At 38.7% G+C, this 21,045-nt stretch overlaps 1 protein-coding gene across 1 annotated transcript; it reads right to left on the reverse strand.

Annotated features, from left to right (window-relative positions):
• Window positions 1-8,272: 8,272 nt before the first annotated feature.
• On the reverse strand, window positions 8,273-9,890 carry LOC132639346 (uncharacterized). The gene is made up of 2 exons (XM_060355799.1): window positions 9,148-9,890; window positions 8,273-8,951 (listed from the first exon to the last, which is right to left on the reverse strand). The coding sequence occupies exons 1-2, from the start codon at window positions 9,888-9,890 to the stop codon at window positions 8,273-8,275; spliced, it is 1,422 nt and encodes a 473-aa protein (XP_060211782.1).
• Window positions 9,891-21,045: the final 11,155 nt, after the last annotated feature.

Below are 21,045 nucleotides of genomic sequence, written 5' to 3' on the forward strand. Positions count from 1 at the left end.
AGGTTTTTAAACAGGAAGGTGGATACGTCATCAACCGGCTTACCCGCAACAAAGCAAAAGACAAAACTCGACCAGACATCGAGTGGCCAAAAGGAAAAGAGCATTTTTGGCCACGTGGGTCATGAAACAAAGAAAAAGAGCATCTCTGACCACGACGGTCATGAAACTAATGGACAAAGAGATATTCGACCAAGAGGGTCATGAAATGAATGAGACAAAGATATATCCGACTAAGAGGGTCAACAAACAAATGAATGGTAAAGACTTATTCGACCAAAAAGGTCGTATAAAAAATGAACGACAAAGACATATCTGACCATAAGGGTCACACAAAGAGCGAATGACAAAGACATATTAGACCAAAAGGGTCTCAATGAATGAGCATAAAGACATATTCGATCAAAAGGGTCATGACAAGACAAAAAGGACAGATCCGACCACAAGGGTCAACAACCCATACAATGGACGAAAGAAAGATCATCTGGCCACAAGGGCCATATCTTGTCATTTGCATCCGCATGCCAAAAGAGCCATTCATACAAACTGCCAAAAGGGCCATTCATTCAAACTGCCAAAAGGGCCATTCATTCACATAGCCAAAAGGGTTATTCATTCAAACTGCCCAAAAGGCCATTCATTCAAACTGCCAAAAGGGCCATTCATTCAAACTGCCAAAAGGGTCATTCATACATACAGCCAAAAGGGTCATTCATATTGAACTTCCAAAAAGGCCATTCATTCAAACAACCAAAAGGGCGATTCATTCAAATAGCCAAAAGGGCCATTCATACAAACAACTAAAAGGGTCATTCATATCAAACTGCAAAAAAGGTCATTCATTCAAACAGCCAAAAGGTCCATTCATTCAAATATCCAAAAGGGTCATTCGTTCAAACACCATGAAGAATATCTACAATGCTGTCAAAATTAGGAAACAGGCACACAACCTCCAGAAAGGAGTTGGCTCGCTGAACCAGATCCAAACAAATTGCGGAGCAAACCTGGAACTTTTTCTTACGTAGCCGATCAAGATAGGGTGCCCATGAGAGTCAAGCTCTCCAGACAGGATTTAGAAGCCATCCGATCTCAGACTCAGCCACAATTTTTTCTGTTATTTACTTTCTTTACTAAAAAACTGCGACTGGTCGGGAGCACACTGGGAGATCTAAAGATATTCCCATATAAGGGATATACTCTTCTCCAGCGAGTCGAACTATATATGACCTGATTTTATGAGACCAGGGATATGTAGGCGGGCTCGATACCAAAGAGTCGGCCACCTTCCAACAGCCGTCCTGAGAAATCTGAGTTACAACATTGAGGGATTTCAGGACTTTCCATCGAAATCACTTAAAGTCTTTAGTTGAGTCGAACTACAGGTGGCCTGAATTCTCGTATAGCTCGAGATAAGTAGAAAACCTAGAAACCAGGGTCCGGCCACATGTGTGAAAACGGCATAAAAATGAGAGGTAGAAAGAGTCGGGTTAGTAAAAAATTAGGGTTAGTCAAATTCTGTTGCTCAGGGATGGTCCCGCCATCCCTGAACACCGAAGGAGCAGTTGTTGATACCTAATTTTTGACCTCCCATAATTTATTTTAATTACTTAGAGTCCCTGGATGACAAACAAAGTGAACCATGCATTTTTAGAGGTCAAAATAATTTTTATAAAATTACTTAGGTCAATATTTTACCCTTTTAATTGGTAAAATAATTTCTATGATATCATAAATAATTTAGGAATTAATTAGTACATTTTGTGACATTTATAAGATATTTGTTAAATTTAATCAAAGAAAAGCAGTTCAAATAATTATTTGTTTAATTGTTTAAATTGTCAAAAATAAAATTAACAAATATATCATTCTCATTAATCCAAGGAATTTGATTAATTGAAAGAATTTACCATTTTACCCCTCAATTTTTAATTTTGCATATTTAACATGCATTAGCATAATTTTCTAGAATTGGTAATAATTATTTCTAAAATTTAAATAGGATTATGATCATTTTTGTAAATTAACTTTTAATTGTTTAATTGTTTCTGTTATGACCACAATTGAATTAATCAATTCATGGTTTAAGGCAAATGGGGTCATTTTGGCAAATATTAGTCCCTTAATGGCCTTAACTACAACAAATTTGGTCTTCAAGCACCCCGAAAAAGTGTGGCCTTTTATCAAAGGCCACACTTTTTGACTTTTGGCAACGCTTTTGAGAGGGTGGCCATAACAACCGTATCCTTTGACCTATGGCCACGCTTTTCAGACGTGGCCTTACTAGCCACGCTTAAAAGTGTGGCCTATTCCATGGCAAAGACCACACTTGTTATACCTCCGTATGGCAACACTTTCCATTCTACAGAAACACTTTGAAAGTGTGGCCTTTGTTATTTTATAGGCCACACTTTCTAAACGTGGCTTCTAACAGAACACCTATAAAACGTAGCCCTTGCCTATATACATAACAAACGTACAATTCCTATATTTACACTTTTAAAGCGTGGTAATTTTGGCTGGGTTATAAAATACTTTTTTAATAGTTTTGCTAACAAAAAGTTTTTGATTAAAAGATCACATTTTGAATATATCATGTAACTGATATTAGTCAAATAATATGCATTATTAGTACTATCACATATTTTGATGATATCAAGAATTAAATTAGATAATAAATAACAAAACGTAATTCAAATCTATATAATACTTGCAATGGACTTCAACTTAGTCCGTTGATACACATGATAATAAAATTTATGTATCAAAATGCTCATTAGCAAAAAACTTTACAAAACTGAATGTATTCATATAGTGTCATGAATGATAGACATCCTAATAGTTATCCAAAATTCTTCATCCATTCACATCAATAGATCAAATTGACTTTCTACCACCAATTGAATCACACACCTTCTCCTACACATAAAAAGAAATTAATAATTAGATGGAAATCAAATTTTGATCATTTGTGAAAGCAAGGTAAAAGTATGTTCCTATTTCACGGAAATTAACAGCCCATCAAAATAAATGAGGATAACCAACTAGTAGAACAAGCATTTACCTAAGGTACTGCTCAACACATTTACGTGAAGTAGAGGAATCTTAAGCAGCATATCCACCAAATCGGTGCTTTCCAAGGAGAATAACGATTTGAAAATAAAGCATCATACACAAGGAACACCAAGAAAAGAAATCAAGATAGATAACTACCAATTAAAACTCTTGCAAGAACTGAAGACTCAAATAAATTCCTCAAAGCGACTATTCAAGAATATTGCTTTTAAAATGTGCTGGGTTGTCTACTGGAACAAGCCAACCAACAACTTCTTCAATATCAAAAGTCATTGGAGCCATAAAAATAATTCAAGTGGAGGAGGAGCAATGATAAGAAACTCACAAGGAAAGATGATAATGGCTTACTTTTTCCGGTTTGAACCTAGCAAGAGCAACATTGCGGAATCTTAAGAACTCTTGTTTGGGGTCCAATGGTGTATTCATCACAATATTATAAATCTGGAGCTACAAACCGACTCTATTCTTCTCATGTCATGGATCAAGGATGCATTTAAAATCCCTTGGCAGGTTGATAAAATCATTCGAGATATCAAAAGATCCCTGGAGGCTACTTCTTGGTCTATCCAACACTATTTTCATGAGGCCAACAAGGTGACATATTTGCTCGTAGCTATGACTCATAATAATTACACGGACAGAGTCGACACCAACTTTGAAGAACTTCCAAGACAAGTGAAAGGGCTTGTCAATATGGATAAATGGAGATTTCCTAATTTTAGGATTAAGAACAAAAAGATCAAGGACATTAAATATTCTAATGTGGTTCCTCTATATAGTCTAATCTTACACTTTTGGAAGCTTAACTATGATCAAAAGAGTCATACTCTCATCATCTGTTTAGTGACCTTTGGTCTTAATTTTTGTAAATTTTCTAACACTAAGGCTTGGTTAGCAAGAATTGAAGCAAAGGGAATGTCCTTTACTTTACAAACTGTATATAAGGTTAGGCGCTTCATACCTCGAGCGCATGTATTCTCCTTTTGGTTATTAATATACAAGGTAGGGGTCCGGCCTAACACCCACCTTGAAGGTGCTTTTAAATTTTAAAAAAAAAGACTTTCAAGGACACTAAAACATAACATGTACCTCTTGAAACTATAGCCTACTCAATACCACCTGTATCTTTATATGCATTTTTTTAGATTGAAACGCTTATGTGCAGGGAAAAAAAAGACATAATGGAAAGAGCAGAACAGGACAAGGACCAAAAGAATAGTAACTTTAGGTTCAGTTTGCTTCCTAAATATACAGTGAATAAAGCCAACTGCTAGGAATTTGTCCCATAAAAACTTTAAGTTTAATGAGAATGTGGAGTATAAATACCTTTTCAAGAATTAGTCCATGAGTTGATCCAGAAGAATGTGGAAGATTTTGGCCTCTAACAGCCTGTCCACTAGTAGCATCAACTGGAGAAGGTTGGTTAGATCCAACAACCCCGGGTATTTCTTGAACATTCAGTCCAGCGTTGTTTTGTACTAATAGATTAAAGCTATGTCGCAATTGCCTCAATTCTTGCATTTCTTCTCTTATTTCCTTGATTTCTTCTTTCAAAGTAGAGACTTCATTGTTATGCTTCTGTTGGAGCTTGTTGATTTCCTCATCTTTTTTTTAGAGTACTTTTTGTCACTGATCTACCATAGCATCGTACTCGACCAGGCTGCTCCTTTCCAAACACTGCCTGAAATGCTTCATCTGCTGTTTCCCCAGAGTGTTGACGGTTCTGAAGTTCAGACTGTCAAAAAGAAATATTTGTTAGAACAAAATTTATATATAAAAAATCAAATTCCATGATTAGAAATTAACTGCAACTTGACTTACTATTGCACTTTGGGAATCTTCATGAACTTGCTTTCCCTTTTTTGTACGAGTTGCAACAAACATTTCAGATTGTGATGGATCCTCCTTGTTCTCTTTAGAGTCACGCTACAAATTATATTAGAATCAATAAAAAAACATCAACATAGAGTAAAAAAGTATGAGTAGAAATGGAAGTCATTTTTTCACAAACTTCCAAATAAATATTACCAATGCCACGCGTACTCTTGCAAAACTAATAGGTCCCATCCGATGCCTCCACTTTTGTTTTTTTCTATTTTCAGATTTTTTTTGGCTGATGGCCTAAAATTCCACCAACAGAAGTATATTAGTTACTAATCAAAAAGAAAAAAAAGATATAATTTAATAATATGTTCAAGAGTAGAATGCATTGTTTAATCTCACTTGGACATCTTCATCCATCCAATATTCAATTAATTGGCGAAATTGAACTTCTGGTATCTCAGGGGGTCGCTTTTCTACCATATCTTCAATACTACGATTCATATCAAAATGTCTCTCCTCAGTAGTTTTCTTGTGTCGTCTCCAAGCTTCACGAAGACCATCCATCACCCACTTGTTTCCTTCTGCTGGACTGATGAACTTGGTCTATGCAAATGACATATATGTTATCTTCATTTGGTAAGAAACCCAATAAAATACACAATTGAAAATTTATTGTTCTTACTTTAACATAATCCACCATTCGTTGTTTCGTATCATCTGGAACAGCATGCCAATTAGTGAATAGTAATGTGATAAATCTAGGATTCCTGGCAACTGTTCCTATGAAGTTGCTTAACTGAGACACTCTTTTACCGGTTGGTCCCACGACTTGTCCTTTGTCAAATGTCACCTCCTCTCTCTCCTAAAGATTTCTTGCATGAATCAGCATACATTTGTTTGCCCTCGAACTTTCTTCTTATCTGATGTTCCTGGATTGATGTAACAATCTATATATAAATAAATAAAAATATAATGAATACAAACAAAATTACAAGGTTTAAGACATACCACCGTCCATAGCTTCGTCTCTAACACACTCATCATCGCCAACTTCTTCTTGTGCATCAAAATTATCAAGTTCAATATTATGCACATCAACAAGAGGGGACGGCACAGATCTGGCCTCATTAACTGGCTGAATATCAGGTAGTTTCTCTCCACACACATGTGTTCATTTTTGTTGTAGGAAAACATCAAGACTTGTCGTCGGTAAGACCGACTTTCTCTTCACCTTTTTGACATTTTGTAGCTCATGAATGCCAAGTTGTTTTTCTCCTTCTCCTTGTCTTTTTTCAATCATATTTGAAGTGTTAAGAACTTCCTTTGAAGACAATTGGACTGTGGATTTGTGCATAGGTAATTTACCATTTCCTTGCTGCTGAATGGACTCCTTAGATTGAATCAACCTTTGTCTACTTTGTCCTTCTCTTGCATTTGATATTGTAGACATAGGATTCTTCCTTTTATGACTTAATGGTGCTTGCTGTTTCACAGCTCTATTCTCCCGATCATTAGCAAGTTTTTCTCTCTTAATCTGATATTGCTTGGCTAGTTCAACACTCGATCGAAATTGGAAATCGTAACCTATCTTCTTCATAGGACTTTGAGCTTTGTTTGGATTCAAAACCTTTTTCTTTTCTCCTGGATTCATTCTTCATAAAGATAAAAAAAAATACTTTAGTCCAACAATAAAAGGAATACATAACATTGTACAAAAATATAAAAATGCTATGCAGAAATGCTGTGTGAAAATAATAATAACGCAGAATGCTAAAAATAGTGTTTCTTGTAGAGGAAGGTGTGAAATATGGGTGATGAAGGCAGTTGGAGAATTTCTACAAATCTGCTTATGATGGAATTTGCTGGTGTTAATAGTCAGATGAAGACAGCCTTGGTGCAAGGAAGTAGGATGGTGCTACTGGCATGCATGGAAAGAATTCAAGATTACATGGACAATTCAAGGAAGAAGTGCAAATCTGGAGGTTGTTGGCTGGTCTTATAGGGATTTTGACCAAGGGTGTCCAGAGTTAGTGGATGTTGGTTATAAAAGGAACTGCAATGCTAAATTTACAGAGGAAGTTTGTTGGTGATGAACTGAAAAGGAAGCATTATCATCATGTTCAAGTCCATCTGGAGGAGAACATGGTGATAAATATTTTCACTAACATTGTTTGCTCTTTTGCAAGTACATTTATTGCTTAGAAGTATAAGAACACCAGGAAATTAACTCAAACTAGATATACCAGAAATGCACCTGCAGTTATATGTGTCATTGATCCTAAATAGTATTGAAATGATTTGGCTCATTATTGGTGGTTCATGATTGAAGTTTGCCTTTCCATTGATCCTACTTCTGTAGGAAATGATATTGTTTTATGAGGTTTTAAGAGGACAAGGCAATTTGATGAAAGAAAGAGTATTCAGCAAATGGAAAGGTGCACTGGTACTGGTTTTCTACATCAGGAAAAAAGCTGCACTAAGCCTAGTATCAGTCATGACATGGGTACTAGCATGATGAGCAACAATGGAATTTGTTTTTTGAGAAAATTTATAAAATCAGCCCTAGGCACAAGCCTAGTGGATTTTTTTTTTTTTTAAACTTTGCTGAAATGCAGTGCAAAAAAATACACTGCAGAAATGCTGGAAATATTGTGCAGAAATGCAGTGCAAAAATGCTAAAAATACTGTACTAAAATGCTGAAACTTAGTACAGAAATGCTGAAAAAAACCTGTGCAGAAATGCAGAAAATGTTGTGCAGAAATACTAAAATCCAGTGCAGAAATACAAATACGCAGTGCAGAAAAAAATCACTGCTGAAGCACAACACTAAAAAAATACTGAAAATCAGTTTAGAAAATCATGCAGAAATGCTAAACGCAGTGCAGAAATGCTGAAAAACTGAGCAGAAATGCTGAAAAATTGTGCAGAAATGCTGAAACACAGTTTAGAAAATAGTAAACTGCAGTGTAGAAATACAGAAACGCAATGCAGCAAAAAATACAGTGCAGAAATATAAAAACGCAGTGCAGAAATACAGAAAATGCAGTGCAGAAATACTAAAATGCAGTGTAGAAAAAAAATCTCTGCAGAACACAATTGCAGAAATGCTGAAAATGTAGAAACGTAGTTCAGAAATCCAGAAACACTATGCAGCTCAATATTACTAGTATTTGTATCCAAACATTTCCACAATAACTGCTTAATATTAGAGCTTGATGAATTAGACAAGAAAGCATCGACAAAATAAATGTCATCAATTTGACATCTAAAGCAGGAAACTCTCTAGTTATTAATCAAGTAAATGACTGAACTATTTTTCTAGCTGAACATTGTGCAAATATTCAACTTCTGAATTAGAATTAAACTCAAGATGTATCTTCAAACATCAAACTCATCTCCAGATCCAATTTCAGTTTGTTGCTCAAGAAATCCTTCTAGAGGCACATCAATAATGGTTTCAGGTACATCACTCCTTACTAAAACAACTTCACCATTATCATTTAGTATAGACGGGGCCATCGAATGTTCAGACGGCTCATCTCCATAACAGTGAGGAGCATCAGATTCAAGTTGATCACTTATGCTAAACAAGTCTCTCGGGACGGTCTTCATAACGTAGTGTTTATCTTGATCATATGGATCTTGCACATAGAAGCATTGGTGTGCTTGGGATGCTTGCACAAAGGGCTCTTCTTGATAGCATCTCTTGTTGAAGTAGACATAAGTAAGACCGTAAGTATCTTCTGCAGCCTCATACCAGTCAAACTTAAACAACCCAACCTTAAAATGACCATAATAATCTAACTCAACTATATCAATTATTCTGCCATAATAAGTCACATTTGCATCAACTGGATTTTTATCCTTTGAGCTTGCAAAACTTGTAGTTAGTGCAACTAATGTAATACCACTATTTTGTGTTTTTCTCCTTACATCACGCTGCCTCACATGGAATCTATATCCATTAATGAGATACCCAGAGTATCTTTTAGCAATTGAACTTGGTCCTCTAGACAATTGTTTTATCAAATCAGGCACATCGTCATGCAAAACACGGCTTTCAAACCATTGAGCAAAGTTTTGACTATGAGTCTTGGCCTTGCTCCATTTAGATCTTCGCTAATGACTATTAACTTCAAGCTCGTGATCTCTACACAACAAGTATTGTTATTTGTTAGCAAAAAGAAGCATTAAATAATTTAAACATTTATTGATATAAAAGACAATTTTATAATTATAAGTGAGTTAAATACCTGACATAATCTTGAATTTCTTCACAATTTCTCAATATGTATCTATGTGCTTGATTTAGTGACTTGTCATCTAGCTCATCTGGATCACCCATTTTCCCTCCTAAAGGACAACCTTTGTTAGGGAACAAACTACAAGTTTGTGCATCAGTTGAACCACATTCATCATTGTTTCGGGATCTTCTGTTATATCTGGTATGTACACCACCATGTAAGTATCTTGAGCATAAATTTAGACACTCTTCAACTAGATATGCTTCAGCAATGGATCCTTCTACATGGTTTTTGTTACGAACATATGACTTGAACCTACACATAAATCTTTCAGGAGGATACATCCATCGGCCCTGGACTGGACCTCCTAATCTTAGCTCGTATGGCAAATGGATAGCCAAATGAACCATTATATCAAAAAAACAAGGAGGAAAAATTCGCTCCAATTGGCTCACTGTCTCTCTAATCTCTACTTGCAAACAATCTAGATCCTCTGGTGTGATAACCTTTTGACATAAACGACGAAAAAAAGAGCTTAGACGAATCAAAGGAATAGCAACATGATCAGGAAGTATGCTTTTAATTGGTATTGGCAACAAGTAATGTAGCATGAAATGGGCATCATGGGTCTTATAATTAGATATTTTTCTTTCGGCTGGTTGCACACATCGGGAAATGTTGGAAGCACTACCATCAGGTAGCTTTGCATTCTTTAAAACACCACAATAAGTAGATCTTTCTCCCTTAGTCATAAAGTAGCTGCTTGTGCAAGCTTTATTTTCTTGCCATCCTTTGTATCTTTTGGTTGAAGGTATTTCCTAATGCCCATCTCTTTGAGGTCATAACGATCATTTTCATGATCCTTTGTCTTGCCAGATATATCCAAAAGTGTTCCTATTATGTTATCAAATATGTTCTTCTCAATATGCATTACATCAAGGTTGTGGCGAAGCGAGTTGTGCTGCCAATAAGGTAATTGAGGTCATAACGAGCATCTTCTCAATATGCATTACATCCTGTAAGAGTGTGTTTTTGTGTATTGTTTTGAAAAATAATCTACTCTGGATAATAATCACGATACTTTGACCGACTCTTTTTCGTCGTCTTCAGATGTTTCCATCATTCAATGATAGTTTCTATTGGGATGTGGGTCGGGCTATATCGCATTTCTGTGAACCTATACACCCCAGTCCGGTTCTCGTTTTCGTAAGTCGATATGTCAATCATGAAAGCCATGTCTTCTCATTCGGGGCCGTTTTTGTTTCTTACGATGTCTATTACCCTAAAAAATTTGACGTCACATCATGTTTGCATATCGCGATGATTGTCCAAATCTGGTGTCGCACATCCCGTTATCCGCATACGGTGATCGCGGTATACCAGTTGGTCTAACATCACCTATAGTAAAAAATACCCAAATGTAGACTGTACATCAGAGTGCAGTATCATATTCATCTCATGATGACTGCTAACCCCTGTGTCCAGAATTACAACATTTAGTCAGAATTTTCAAGTTAACTGCTGCATATTCAAGTGCGAAGCCTTTTCTTATGACTACCACCATCCCTGAACCAGGATTATGTTAACTTGAAATAAACTGCATTAGCAACCGCAAATCTTGATGTAGGAATCACATTCGTATTTCAATGATTGCGGACATCAACCTTGGAATTATGCTACCTATTATTGGCTATATATATATATGGATAATAACTCAGCCCCTTCGGTACGTAGTTGCTGCCATGTGACCAGGAGGTCACGGGTTCGAGCCGTGGAAACAACCTCTTGCAGAAATGCAAGGTAAGACTGCGTACAATAGACCCTTGTGGTCCAGCCCTTCCCCGGACCCCGCGCATAGCGGGAGCTTACTGTGCCGGGCTGCCCAGAACTCAGCCCCTTCGGCACGTAGTCATTCAATTCATATCGTCATCTTGAGGAATGAAGCTTACCTCGGTGGCAAGACTTACACCTTCCTTTTTTGACTCCGGGAAAGAATACTCCCCCCCCCCTCCCCCCCCCCCCCCCCCCCCCCCGGCGACAGGATTCACATCTTCCAAAAGGAGCAGACTCGATTGTGAATAACGACATTCAATCCCGCTATCAACGAATCATTTTAAATTTTAGATTTTTGGACGTCCACTCAGCCAATGTATCAAGGCAAGCCATGCGACGTCTAGACCGAGGTCTCAATACGTTGATACAAAAGCTATTTTTAGTGGAAACCCGGCTTCTAATACCATGATTATATCTTCCAGTAGTCCTTAAAGTTTTTTTTGTTGTAAAAAACTTTCGTGCTCTGCGAAATGAACAAACTTATTAGCGTAAAGAAAACTTTACTTAGGGAGGGTTTCGTTGCCCTTTCGTATACTCGTTTGTGCCGCTATTCTTTGACGCTTGTCCTTCACTTGGCTCGTCGTCACTACCCTGTTTTTAACATTCTAGCAAACGAGTTAGTGTAAAGCATCCAAGCTTGCTTGTTCCTGTATCCACAGAAAAATTTGTCAGTTTTCTATATGGTCGACTACTTTTCCTGCGTATGGACTTCCTCCGTTGATATCTTGGTCATGAAAGGATGCTTATTTTCCTTAAAATCTTTAATTTTGTAGCAGACCAAAGAATGTTTTTTGTGCGATGACTTGAAAATACATGTATATATGTTTTGGAAAATAATATTTGATATACGCCCTTTTAATGTCATGACATTAGTTACTCAAGCAATGTCTCTCATTTCTTCTTGTTCTTGTTGATCTCGACTCGTGAAAAGTTTCGAATGCTTTTCGAAAATTTTGCCCCAGTTTGTATATGTATTTCTACCAACTCGAGTTTGTTATGTCAAAGGAAATTTTGAGACCCTCTAAAAAATTTTGCCCAGTGTAAGTGTGTACTTGTCATTTCTTGATTTTGCCGCGTTTGAGGAATTTTTGAGATCTTTCTAAAAAATTCTACCCCAGTTTCCTTGTAGGGTTACCTTCATCTTTCTTTTCGCCAAATCATTTATGAAGTTTCCTAAGATTTATTAGGAATTTTGTTCGGAATGACCGAGCTCAGGAGAGCGGCTTCATATCCCAAAAATGGGAATCAGGTCATGACGTAGTTCAACATACATAATTTTGGATTTTTGGGTTAAAGCAACCGAGCTTGGAAAAGCGCCTACGTATCCCCTCATAAATATAGGGAATCAGGTCCTTGGGTAGTTCGTACATAATTTTCGGGTTTGGTTTTTCTAAGAAAAAATGCGAAATTACAAGCAAAGGAAATGCAGCTAAAAGAAAAACCTAAACTATGGAAACTTTAAATCTTCACAGTTGCCTTCTTCTTCACACGTAGTATCTTTTGATGACATCTTGACCATCCATTTCAGCAAGTACTATGGCTCCTCCTGATAGTACTTTTCGCGCCATGTGGGGCCCTTACCAATTTGGCGCAAACTTCCCCTTGTATCCTTCTTGTTTAAGGAATATTTGTTTGAGTACCAATTGCCCGATTTGAAACACGCGCCATCCTTTGCTGGTATAGTTGACCATGACAAACAGCAATCATTCTCTTTTTATCTATCAGAGCCAGTTGCTCATGCCTTTTGCGGATCCATTCCGCATCGTCCAACTCAGCTTCTTGTATTATTCGAAGTGAAGGGATTTCTACTTCGGTTGGTATCACTGCTTGGTTTGAATCTAAGAGAAATTCTAAAGAATGTTTGCTATCCAGAATTTTTTTTGTCTTTTCTGAGTGATAAGGAGAGAAAAAAATTTGGGTCAAAAGAAAATGCCATTTTGGAGTTTTATCAACAATTTGCTTGTGTAAGCGGGTGTTATAGTGGTACCAGCTACAACCTTCTTACAGGTGACATACATCATTTGTTGATTCAAATCAAAGATAGTGAGAGTTTGTGCAGAGTAATGAACACGCTTCAAAATCAGGCATTTGAAATCAGTGCCATACACCAATAGGTATGGGGTGGCTCCAGTCAAAGTCCTGGCATTAGTGCGGTATCCCAGCAATGCATAAGGCAACTGATCATGCCAGTCATTATAGTTATCAATCATTTTTCGGAGGATTTTCTTGATGTTTTTGTTGGTGGCTTCCATAGCCCCATTCATTTGTGGTCGATATGCAGTTGAATTCTGGTGAGTGATCCGGAACTGCACACACATATCTTTCATCAAGTTGCTATTCAGGTTAGCCCCATTTTCTATTACGATTGATTTTGGGATGCTAAATCGATATATGATGTTGCGCAAAAAATCTGTGACCTCTTTTTTTGTCACTGATGAATAAGATGCTACTTCTACCAACTTGGTGACGTAGTCTATGGAGACTAAGATGAAGCGATGTTTGTTTGACGCAGGTGAATCAATAGGTCCTATGACATCCATTCCTCAAGCGGCGAATGGCCAAAGTGACGTCATAGCATTTAGCTCTATTGGAGGGACCTTTATCAAGTCTCCATGAATCTCACACTTGTGGCATTTCTGGACAAATTTGCTACAGTCATTTTCCATGGTCATCCAGTAATAACCTGTTTTCAAGATTTTCTTTGCTAGCAAGAACCCATTCATGTGAGGCCCGCAGGTTCCATCATGCACTTCTTCAATCAATTTTGTAGCTTCAAAAGAATCAACACACCTTAGCAATCCCAAATCTAGAGTTCGTTTGTACAGGACATTCTTATTGAGGGAGAAACCATTTACCAACTTCCTGATAGTCCTCTTCTGATTTATGGTGATTCCTTAAGGATATTCTCCTTTCTTTAAGAATGCTTTAATGTCAATATACAGCGATTTTCCATCAGTCTCAGCCTCTACAAAAGCATAGTGGGCTGGTTGATCTCTAATTTCAATTCTGAAAGGATCAATATATCTGTTGTCGGGATGTTGAATCATGGATGCTATTGTTGCCAACGCATCGGTAAACTCATTCTGGGTTCTTGGTATATGTTTGAACTTGACCTCTCGAAAACGATCTGCCAATCTTTGCACAAGTCCAACATATAGTATGATCTTTTTGTTTTTGATGGCCCACTCTTCTCGTATTTGATTGATTAGCAAATTTGAGTCGCCGATTACCTGAAGTTCTTTCACATATATGTCGAGGGCTAAACGTAGACCCAAGATACAAGCTTAATATTCCGCCATGTTCTTGGTACAATTGAAACTTAACTTGGCCGCCACTGGATAGTATTGGCTCGAGTCTGAAACCACGACGGCTCCAATTCCCGATCCTTTAAAATTGACTGCTCCATCAAAGTATACTTTATATCCTGATTCGTCTTCGCCTTCCTCGCCTTCAATTGTCATTATTTCTTCATCTGGGAAGTAAGTCCATAAGGGTATAGTATTGTCATCTACCGGGCTTCCTGCCAGTAGATTTGCCAATGCCTGCCCTTTGACTGCCTTCTGTGCGTCGTACTGGATGTCAAACTCACTTAAAAACATTTTCCATTTGGCCAGCTTCCCTATGGGCATAGATTGCCGAAAGATGTACCTTAGTGGATCCATTCTTGAGATCAGATGAGTCGTGTATACAACCATATAATGTGTCAGCTTCTGAGATACCCAAGTTAGAGCACAACACATCTTTTCCACCAAGGAGTATCTGGATTCGCAAGGTGTGAACTTCTTACTGATGTAATAGATGGCTCTCTCCTTCTTGTGTGTTTCATAATTTTGTGCTAGCATGCATCTAAAAAATGATCTGATACTGACATGTATAGAAACAGAGAATTTCCCGGCCTTGGCAGGACCAAAACAGGTGGATTTGATAGGTATCTTTTGATTGTGTCAAAGGCTTTCTGACAGTCCTCTATCCATTTGGTTGGAGCATCTTTCTTGAGGGGCTTGAGGATTGGTTCTATGATTACTGTGGACTGCGCCATGAAGCGTCCAATGTAATTTAACCTTCCTAAGAAACTCATGACCTCTTTCTTTATTCTTGGCGGTGGTAACTCTTGGATTGCTTTGATCTTGGTGGGATATAACTCAATACCACGACGATTGACTATGAACCCTAGCAATTTTTCGGCAGGTACTCCAATGCACATTTTGCAGGATTCAACTTTAAATCGTACTTGCAGAGTCTGTCAAAGAATCTTCTCATGTTCGAGGTGGTCCTCACCTATCCGTGATTTTATGACAACGTCATCTGCATACACTTCAATCTTTTTGTGCATCATATCATGAAAGACGACGGTCATTGCCCTCATGTAAGTAGCGCCAGCATTCTGAGTCAAAAAGGCATTACACGGTAATGATATACTCCCTATGGTGTGATGAATGTTATCCTTTGAGCATCTTCTTCATCCATCAATATTTGATGATAGCCTGTGTAACAATCTACAAAGGATTGTACCTTATGCTTGGTGTAGTTATCAATAAATATGTGAATATTTGGGAGTGGAAAATTATCCTTTGGGCTAGCGCGGTTGAGATCACGGTAATCCACACAAATCCTTATCTTCCCATCTTTCTTTGGTACCAGGACTATGTTTGCCAACTATGTTGGGTACGGTGTTACCTCAACAACCCCGACTGAATCTGTTTTTCTACTTCTTCTGTTATTCGGATGCTGACATCAGGCTTAGGCTGTCTGATCTTCTATTTTACCGGGGAAAATACTTCAAGGATCGGAAACCTATGGGCACAATATTCGTACTCAAACCCAACATATCGGCATACGACCAAGCGAAGACATCTTCATACTCTTTCAGCAGGCTCCGATACCTTTCTTTCTCAGCTTCTTCAAGTGCACACTTATTCTAGTTTCTCGTACCAACTCCTCACTTCCTAGATTAACTGCCTCTGTTTCCTCTAGGTTTGGTGTTGGTCTATTCTCATATTCTTCTTCGACATCTATCAACCCTTCCGGTTCAGTTATCTCTTATTTTTTATCGTCATTTTGTTCATCGTCATTTTTACTTGTTTCGTAACATGTCATAACATTATTCGTGGCCTCTGTATTATTACTGTAAAACAAAATAACATGGTTATTAATCATGTAAAAGAAATTTTAACTATGTATGAAGTAAAACGATTTTGTTTTATTGCAAACTTTGAGGCGTTTTCATTGAATTTTAAAAAGAGCAGTACAAATGACAGTCCTGACTCAAAATGGAACATGGAGCCATTTCCATTATTAAAAACGCATAAATAAGAAAACATAAAAAGGCGATAAGCCAGGCCTCAAAGCCGACTTTCGCCGTTTTTTCTTAAAATGAGTATTCTTTCTACCGCAGAGTGAACCACGGGGTAGAAGTCCATCCACTTGTTGTCTCTCCTGGTTTATCAAGATGAATCTCTAATGCTTCAAAGCATTCTTCAATGATGGCCATGTATTCTCCTTCCCAAAACAGTGTCCTTAAACCCTCTTCTGGATCTCCGCCATTGTGACCTAATGGGAATGTTGTGAAGGATTAGTAGAGATGAGGGAATGGCTTTCTTATTTCAACAGGACCTCCTGCCCGTATTTTTTTTCTTCTTCTTTTTCTGCATCACATGGCTCGTATCTAACCCTAAACCGATACTTTCGGGGTTTGATACTTACTGGTTCTCTGATTCCCTGTAAGTTCTTTCCTAGACCTTTCCCGAGCTCAAACCCATTCCTCATCATAGTTGTAGCAACCATCTTGTAGACAAGTGGCATAGGGATATCTTTATCATCTCCCCTAGCTCAACAGTGTGAAAATCAGCACCCGCCAGTGATTCTCTATGACCGGTACAGAGTTATCTGGATAATTGTGGACACTTCTTTTTCCGTGAATCACAACTTCTTGATCATCCCATATGAATTTGAGATATTGATGTAATGAAGATGCTACAACTTCAGTGGCGTGCAACCATAATCGGCGCAACAACGGATTATAGCTTGTTTTGATGTCCATGATGACAAACTCCGTTACAAACTCCGCGGGGCCTATTTGTATGTGTAGATCTATTTCTCCAATCGGGTCGTTGGTTGCACCATCATAAGCTTTTATGTTGCTCCGACTCTAGCAGATCTTGCCAATATCATACCCGAGCTGTTTCAGAGTCGTCATAGGGCACAGATTAAGCTCAGCTCCTCCATCAATCTATACTTGAGGAATAATTTTGTCACTGCATTTGACTGTTATGTGCAGGGCTTTATTGTGGGACTTTCCCTCCCTTGGAAATTCATCGTCAGAAAATGATAGCCTATGTGCTCGCACAACATACCTCACTATTTCGGCCAATGTTTCACTTGTAGTGCCAGCGGGTACTTGGACTTCATCCAAGGCTTTCATCAAGGCCAAGCGATGTTGGGATGAACTGAGTAGCAGTGACATTACCGATATCCTAGCAGGAGTCTTATGCAGGTGCTCAACAATCGAATAATCCTTGACCGGTATTTGCCTCCAGAAATTTTCAGCTTCACCTTCGGTTATTGGTTTTTTCTGAGGGTTTTTTGCGATGAGGCACTTCGGGCACAGGTTCTTCTGGGGCATAACACCTTCCTAACCTGGTCATACCCTGAACCACATCAGCTATTTCTTTTTCTTTATTGATCACATCTAGTGCAGTGGTTTGATCACAAAGTGTTCATTCTCAATTGATCCTGATGCGTTGAGTATGAATGGATCATTGTGAATTCGAGCGACTATTGAGGGGTATTTGAGCGCGAAAGGTTCTCTTTTGGCTATGGTAGATATCTCAGACTCCTTTGTCAAAGGGCCCAACGTTTCTTCTCGCTCTTGTAAAGACAATGAGGCGACGATGTTCTATAACCCTTCAATATCCAGATGAACTATCGCCAAGCTCTCTTCCCGTTCATTACCTCTCTCTATCATGTGAATTTAGTTTCCTCCATGCTTTAGGAGTGGATTTATGGCCACATTTGGAGGTGTTGGCTCTTAGATGAGCTCACGATTGTCAATCATGTATTGTAATTTGTGCCTTAGGTTTATGCAATATTCAGTGACGTGGCCAACTTGGTTAGAATGATAGGCGCAAGTGAGATTTGGCCTGTACCATCCATCCGTGGGATTAGCGGGGACAACTCTTATTCGTCCGGCATCCCTTAGATTGGCAAATAGACTTGTCCTTGGTTCTGGCAAAGGAGCGAATGCTCTCATAGTTTTCCTTTGGGGTGCCTCATAGTTTGTTGGCGGAGGCTGATTCTGGAAAGTCTGGTTTTGTGAAGCTTGGTTATTAGGTTCTAGCATTCGATAATTTGGTCATGGGGTTCGGTTGCCTGGTGTGGGTATTTGATAATTTGGTTATGGAGCTTGATAGCCAGGTTGTGTGTAGCATACAAACATTGGGTTGTATTGGGGTGAAGTGGTCATATAGTTGGTTGGTGGAGGTGATTGGTAACTATCTGGGTTTTTGTGGGTCATCTCTTTTCCTCGGATTTTCGGGCTAGTAGTCCTAGAAACATAGGCTGTATCTTCTCTTTTCTTTTTGCTACTCATGGTGCCAGACGCACCTGATCTGTTCAATATACCAAAAATCCTGCCGGTTTTTTAGGCCATCTTCGATATCTTCTCCAACGGCAACTAAATTTGCGAAAGAACTCCCTTTCATAGTTATCATTTTGTCAAAGCAATCAGCTTCTTGGTACCGTATGATTGCGGCTACTAGGTCAGTTTCGGCCATAGGAGGTTGTACATATATGGGCCGCTTTATCTCTCCGGCAACTAGCATATTCTCAGTAGGTTTCAGTCGATTTCTGATGAATTTCTCCAACGAGAAGCGATCAGGCATATTTTTCACATTAAAGCAGAATCTTTCCATGAATGAACCTGCCAATTCCTCCCATGTTTTCCATCGACTAATATCTTGAGAGATGAACCATTCCATAGTCGTTCCTGACATGCTTCGACTAAACAACCTCATGAGCAGGGCTTCATTTCCGCCACTCCTAACCAACTGGTCGCAGTAGGCCCTCAAATGGGCTCTCGGATCGCCTGACCTATTAAAGTGATCAAATTTGGGGATTTTGAAGCCTTCAGGCAGATCCAAGTCGGGATAGATGCATGAGTCAGAGTGTCTCAACCCTTCTTACTTCTTAGAGCCATGCTTCAGCTCGGCAATTTTCTTCCCCATCTCTTTCTCTATTTTGTCTATTCTTGCTTCAAAGAACATTTCCATGTTCTCCAATTCTGGCAAAGAGTCACTATGGGTGACATGGTCTTGAAAAGTGACATTTGGTTGTCCAGGATGGGTCACAGGAACTCTTGTTGCTCGAGGGGCTTGATAAGCATTTGCATTTGTAGCGCGAGCTGGTGTTTGAAAAGCTGGGGTTTGGTGGAAGGAACTCCCCACATGGGTGGTATTTTGGCGCACTGAGTTTTAAAGGTAGCCCAAGCCTGGGTTTGAGGGAAATGATTAGAAATTTATAAATCCAAATTTGGGAAAGTGGGTGGAGGTCTTCTAGTCTTAGCATTAGTGGCATTTTCTTTCTCGTCCTCAGGTGGTCTACTTCTTCTCTGGCTTCAGCCAATTGTCTCATCAGTAGACTGACAGCCTCTTCCAGAGGCATTCTGACTATGTCCGCTATTGGGGTACCTTCTACTAAAACATTTATGCTTGGTGGTGGAGTTTCAGGCATGTTTTCTTCTTGAGGGTTTAAGGACGCCGTGGCAGCTTTTGATTGAGTAACTGGTGCCAGCGAATCTACCCCTGTCTATAAGAGAAAACAACTCAAAAGCTTTCAAGTTAGCGTTAGGTTTAAGCATGAAACACAAGATATCACATTGTTTGCTGTTTATAGCACACATAATCATATATTTTGTTTCAACTTCTTGATTGATTCACATTCCAAGGGTATTTTTTTTTTTGTATTTTCGGGGAATACTGATTCTCGGTAACTAGTTTGTATGGTTGATTTGCTTCTACCAATCTTATTCTAAGGGGGATTTAGATTTTTATTATAAAAGGACCGAGTCTTAAATAGACTGCCTACGTATCCCACTAAAGGGAAATCAGGTCCATCTGTAGTTCATGCATACACAGAAAAGATTTTTTCCTATGCTACCCGAAGCTTAGTTTTTTCTACCCTGCCCAGGCCTTATGTGGGTTTCCCACGTATCCCTAACGGGACATCAGGTCGGCGTGGTTCTTTTTACATAAAAAAGGAAAGGGATACTCTATCTTATTGAAAGCAATAAAGGGATACTTATGTTTTTCTACCCAACGATCCATACTAAGCAGATTTTCATCATCTTTTTTATCTTCATCTTCTATCCTCGTCCTCCTGCGACAATCCAAACATGCCCTTCATTCACAAGGTGTTCCAGCTCAAGCTTGAAATTCACACATTCTTCAATGTCGTGGCCGGGGCGACCATGGTGATACACACAAACCCTTTCTTTCGGAGAACCTGGGCGACCCTGATAGGTTTGTGGCACTGCCCTTATCTTCTTGACACTGCATAATAGGGAGTGAATCCTGGCATATGACTCCTCAAATTTTGAAAAGTCGTTTCTGTAGAACCTAACCTTTGATATCCTTTCTGGGTGATTTCTTCCTTGGCCATGAGTCAGGACAGAGTGGGTTCCCCGCAGTTGGCTAATTCTCCCTTGATCAATCCATTGGATAAGGTTTCTTTCTAATGACATACACTCATTGGCGGTATTACTTGACTGACCTCGGTGGTAGAGGCATTTTATGTAACCCATAGAAAGAGCGCATAGTGGCAACAGATTTGCGCTTTGTGCGTACACTCCATTGCTTCCCAAAGTTTCCAAGAGTTCTTGTTTTGACTACTCTACTGGTGTACCCCAATTATGTGATTATGTGTCTTTAAGAACAATTGTGCATGAAACAGGAGGCTCCTCAAGCTGAGAATTGCGCGGGTCTCCATAAACTTTCCAATTGAGGATAAATAGCTCGTCTTCTCCATACGGTATAGGGTCAAGACCTTCTTGTTGGTTGAGTGGGACATAACTCCCAAGTG

The sequence above is a fragment of the Lycium barbarum genome, chromosome 5 (genome assembly GCF_019175385.1).
Source record: "Lycium barbarum isolate Lr01 chromosome 5, ASM1917538v2, whole genome shotgun sequence".
NCBI classification, from domain to species: Eukaryota; Viridiplantae; Streptophyta; class Magnoliopsida; order Solanales; family Solanaceae; genus Lycium; species Lycium barbarum.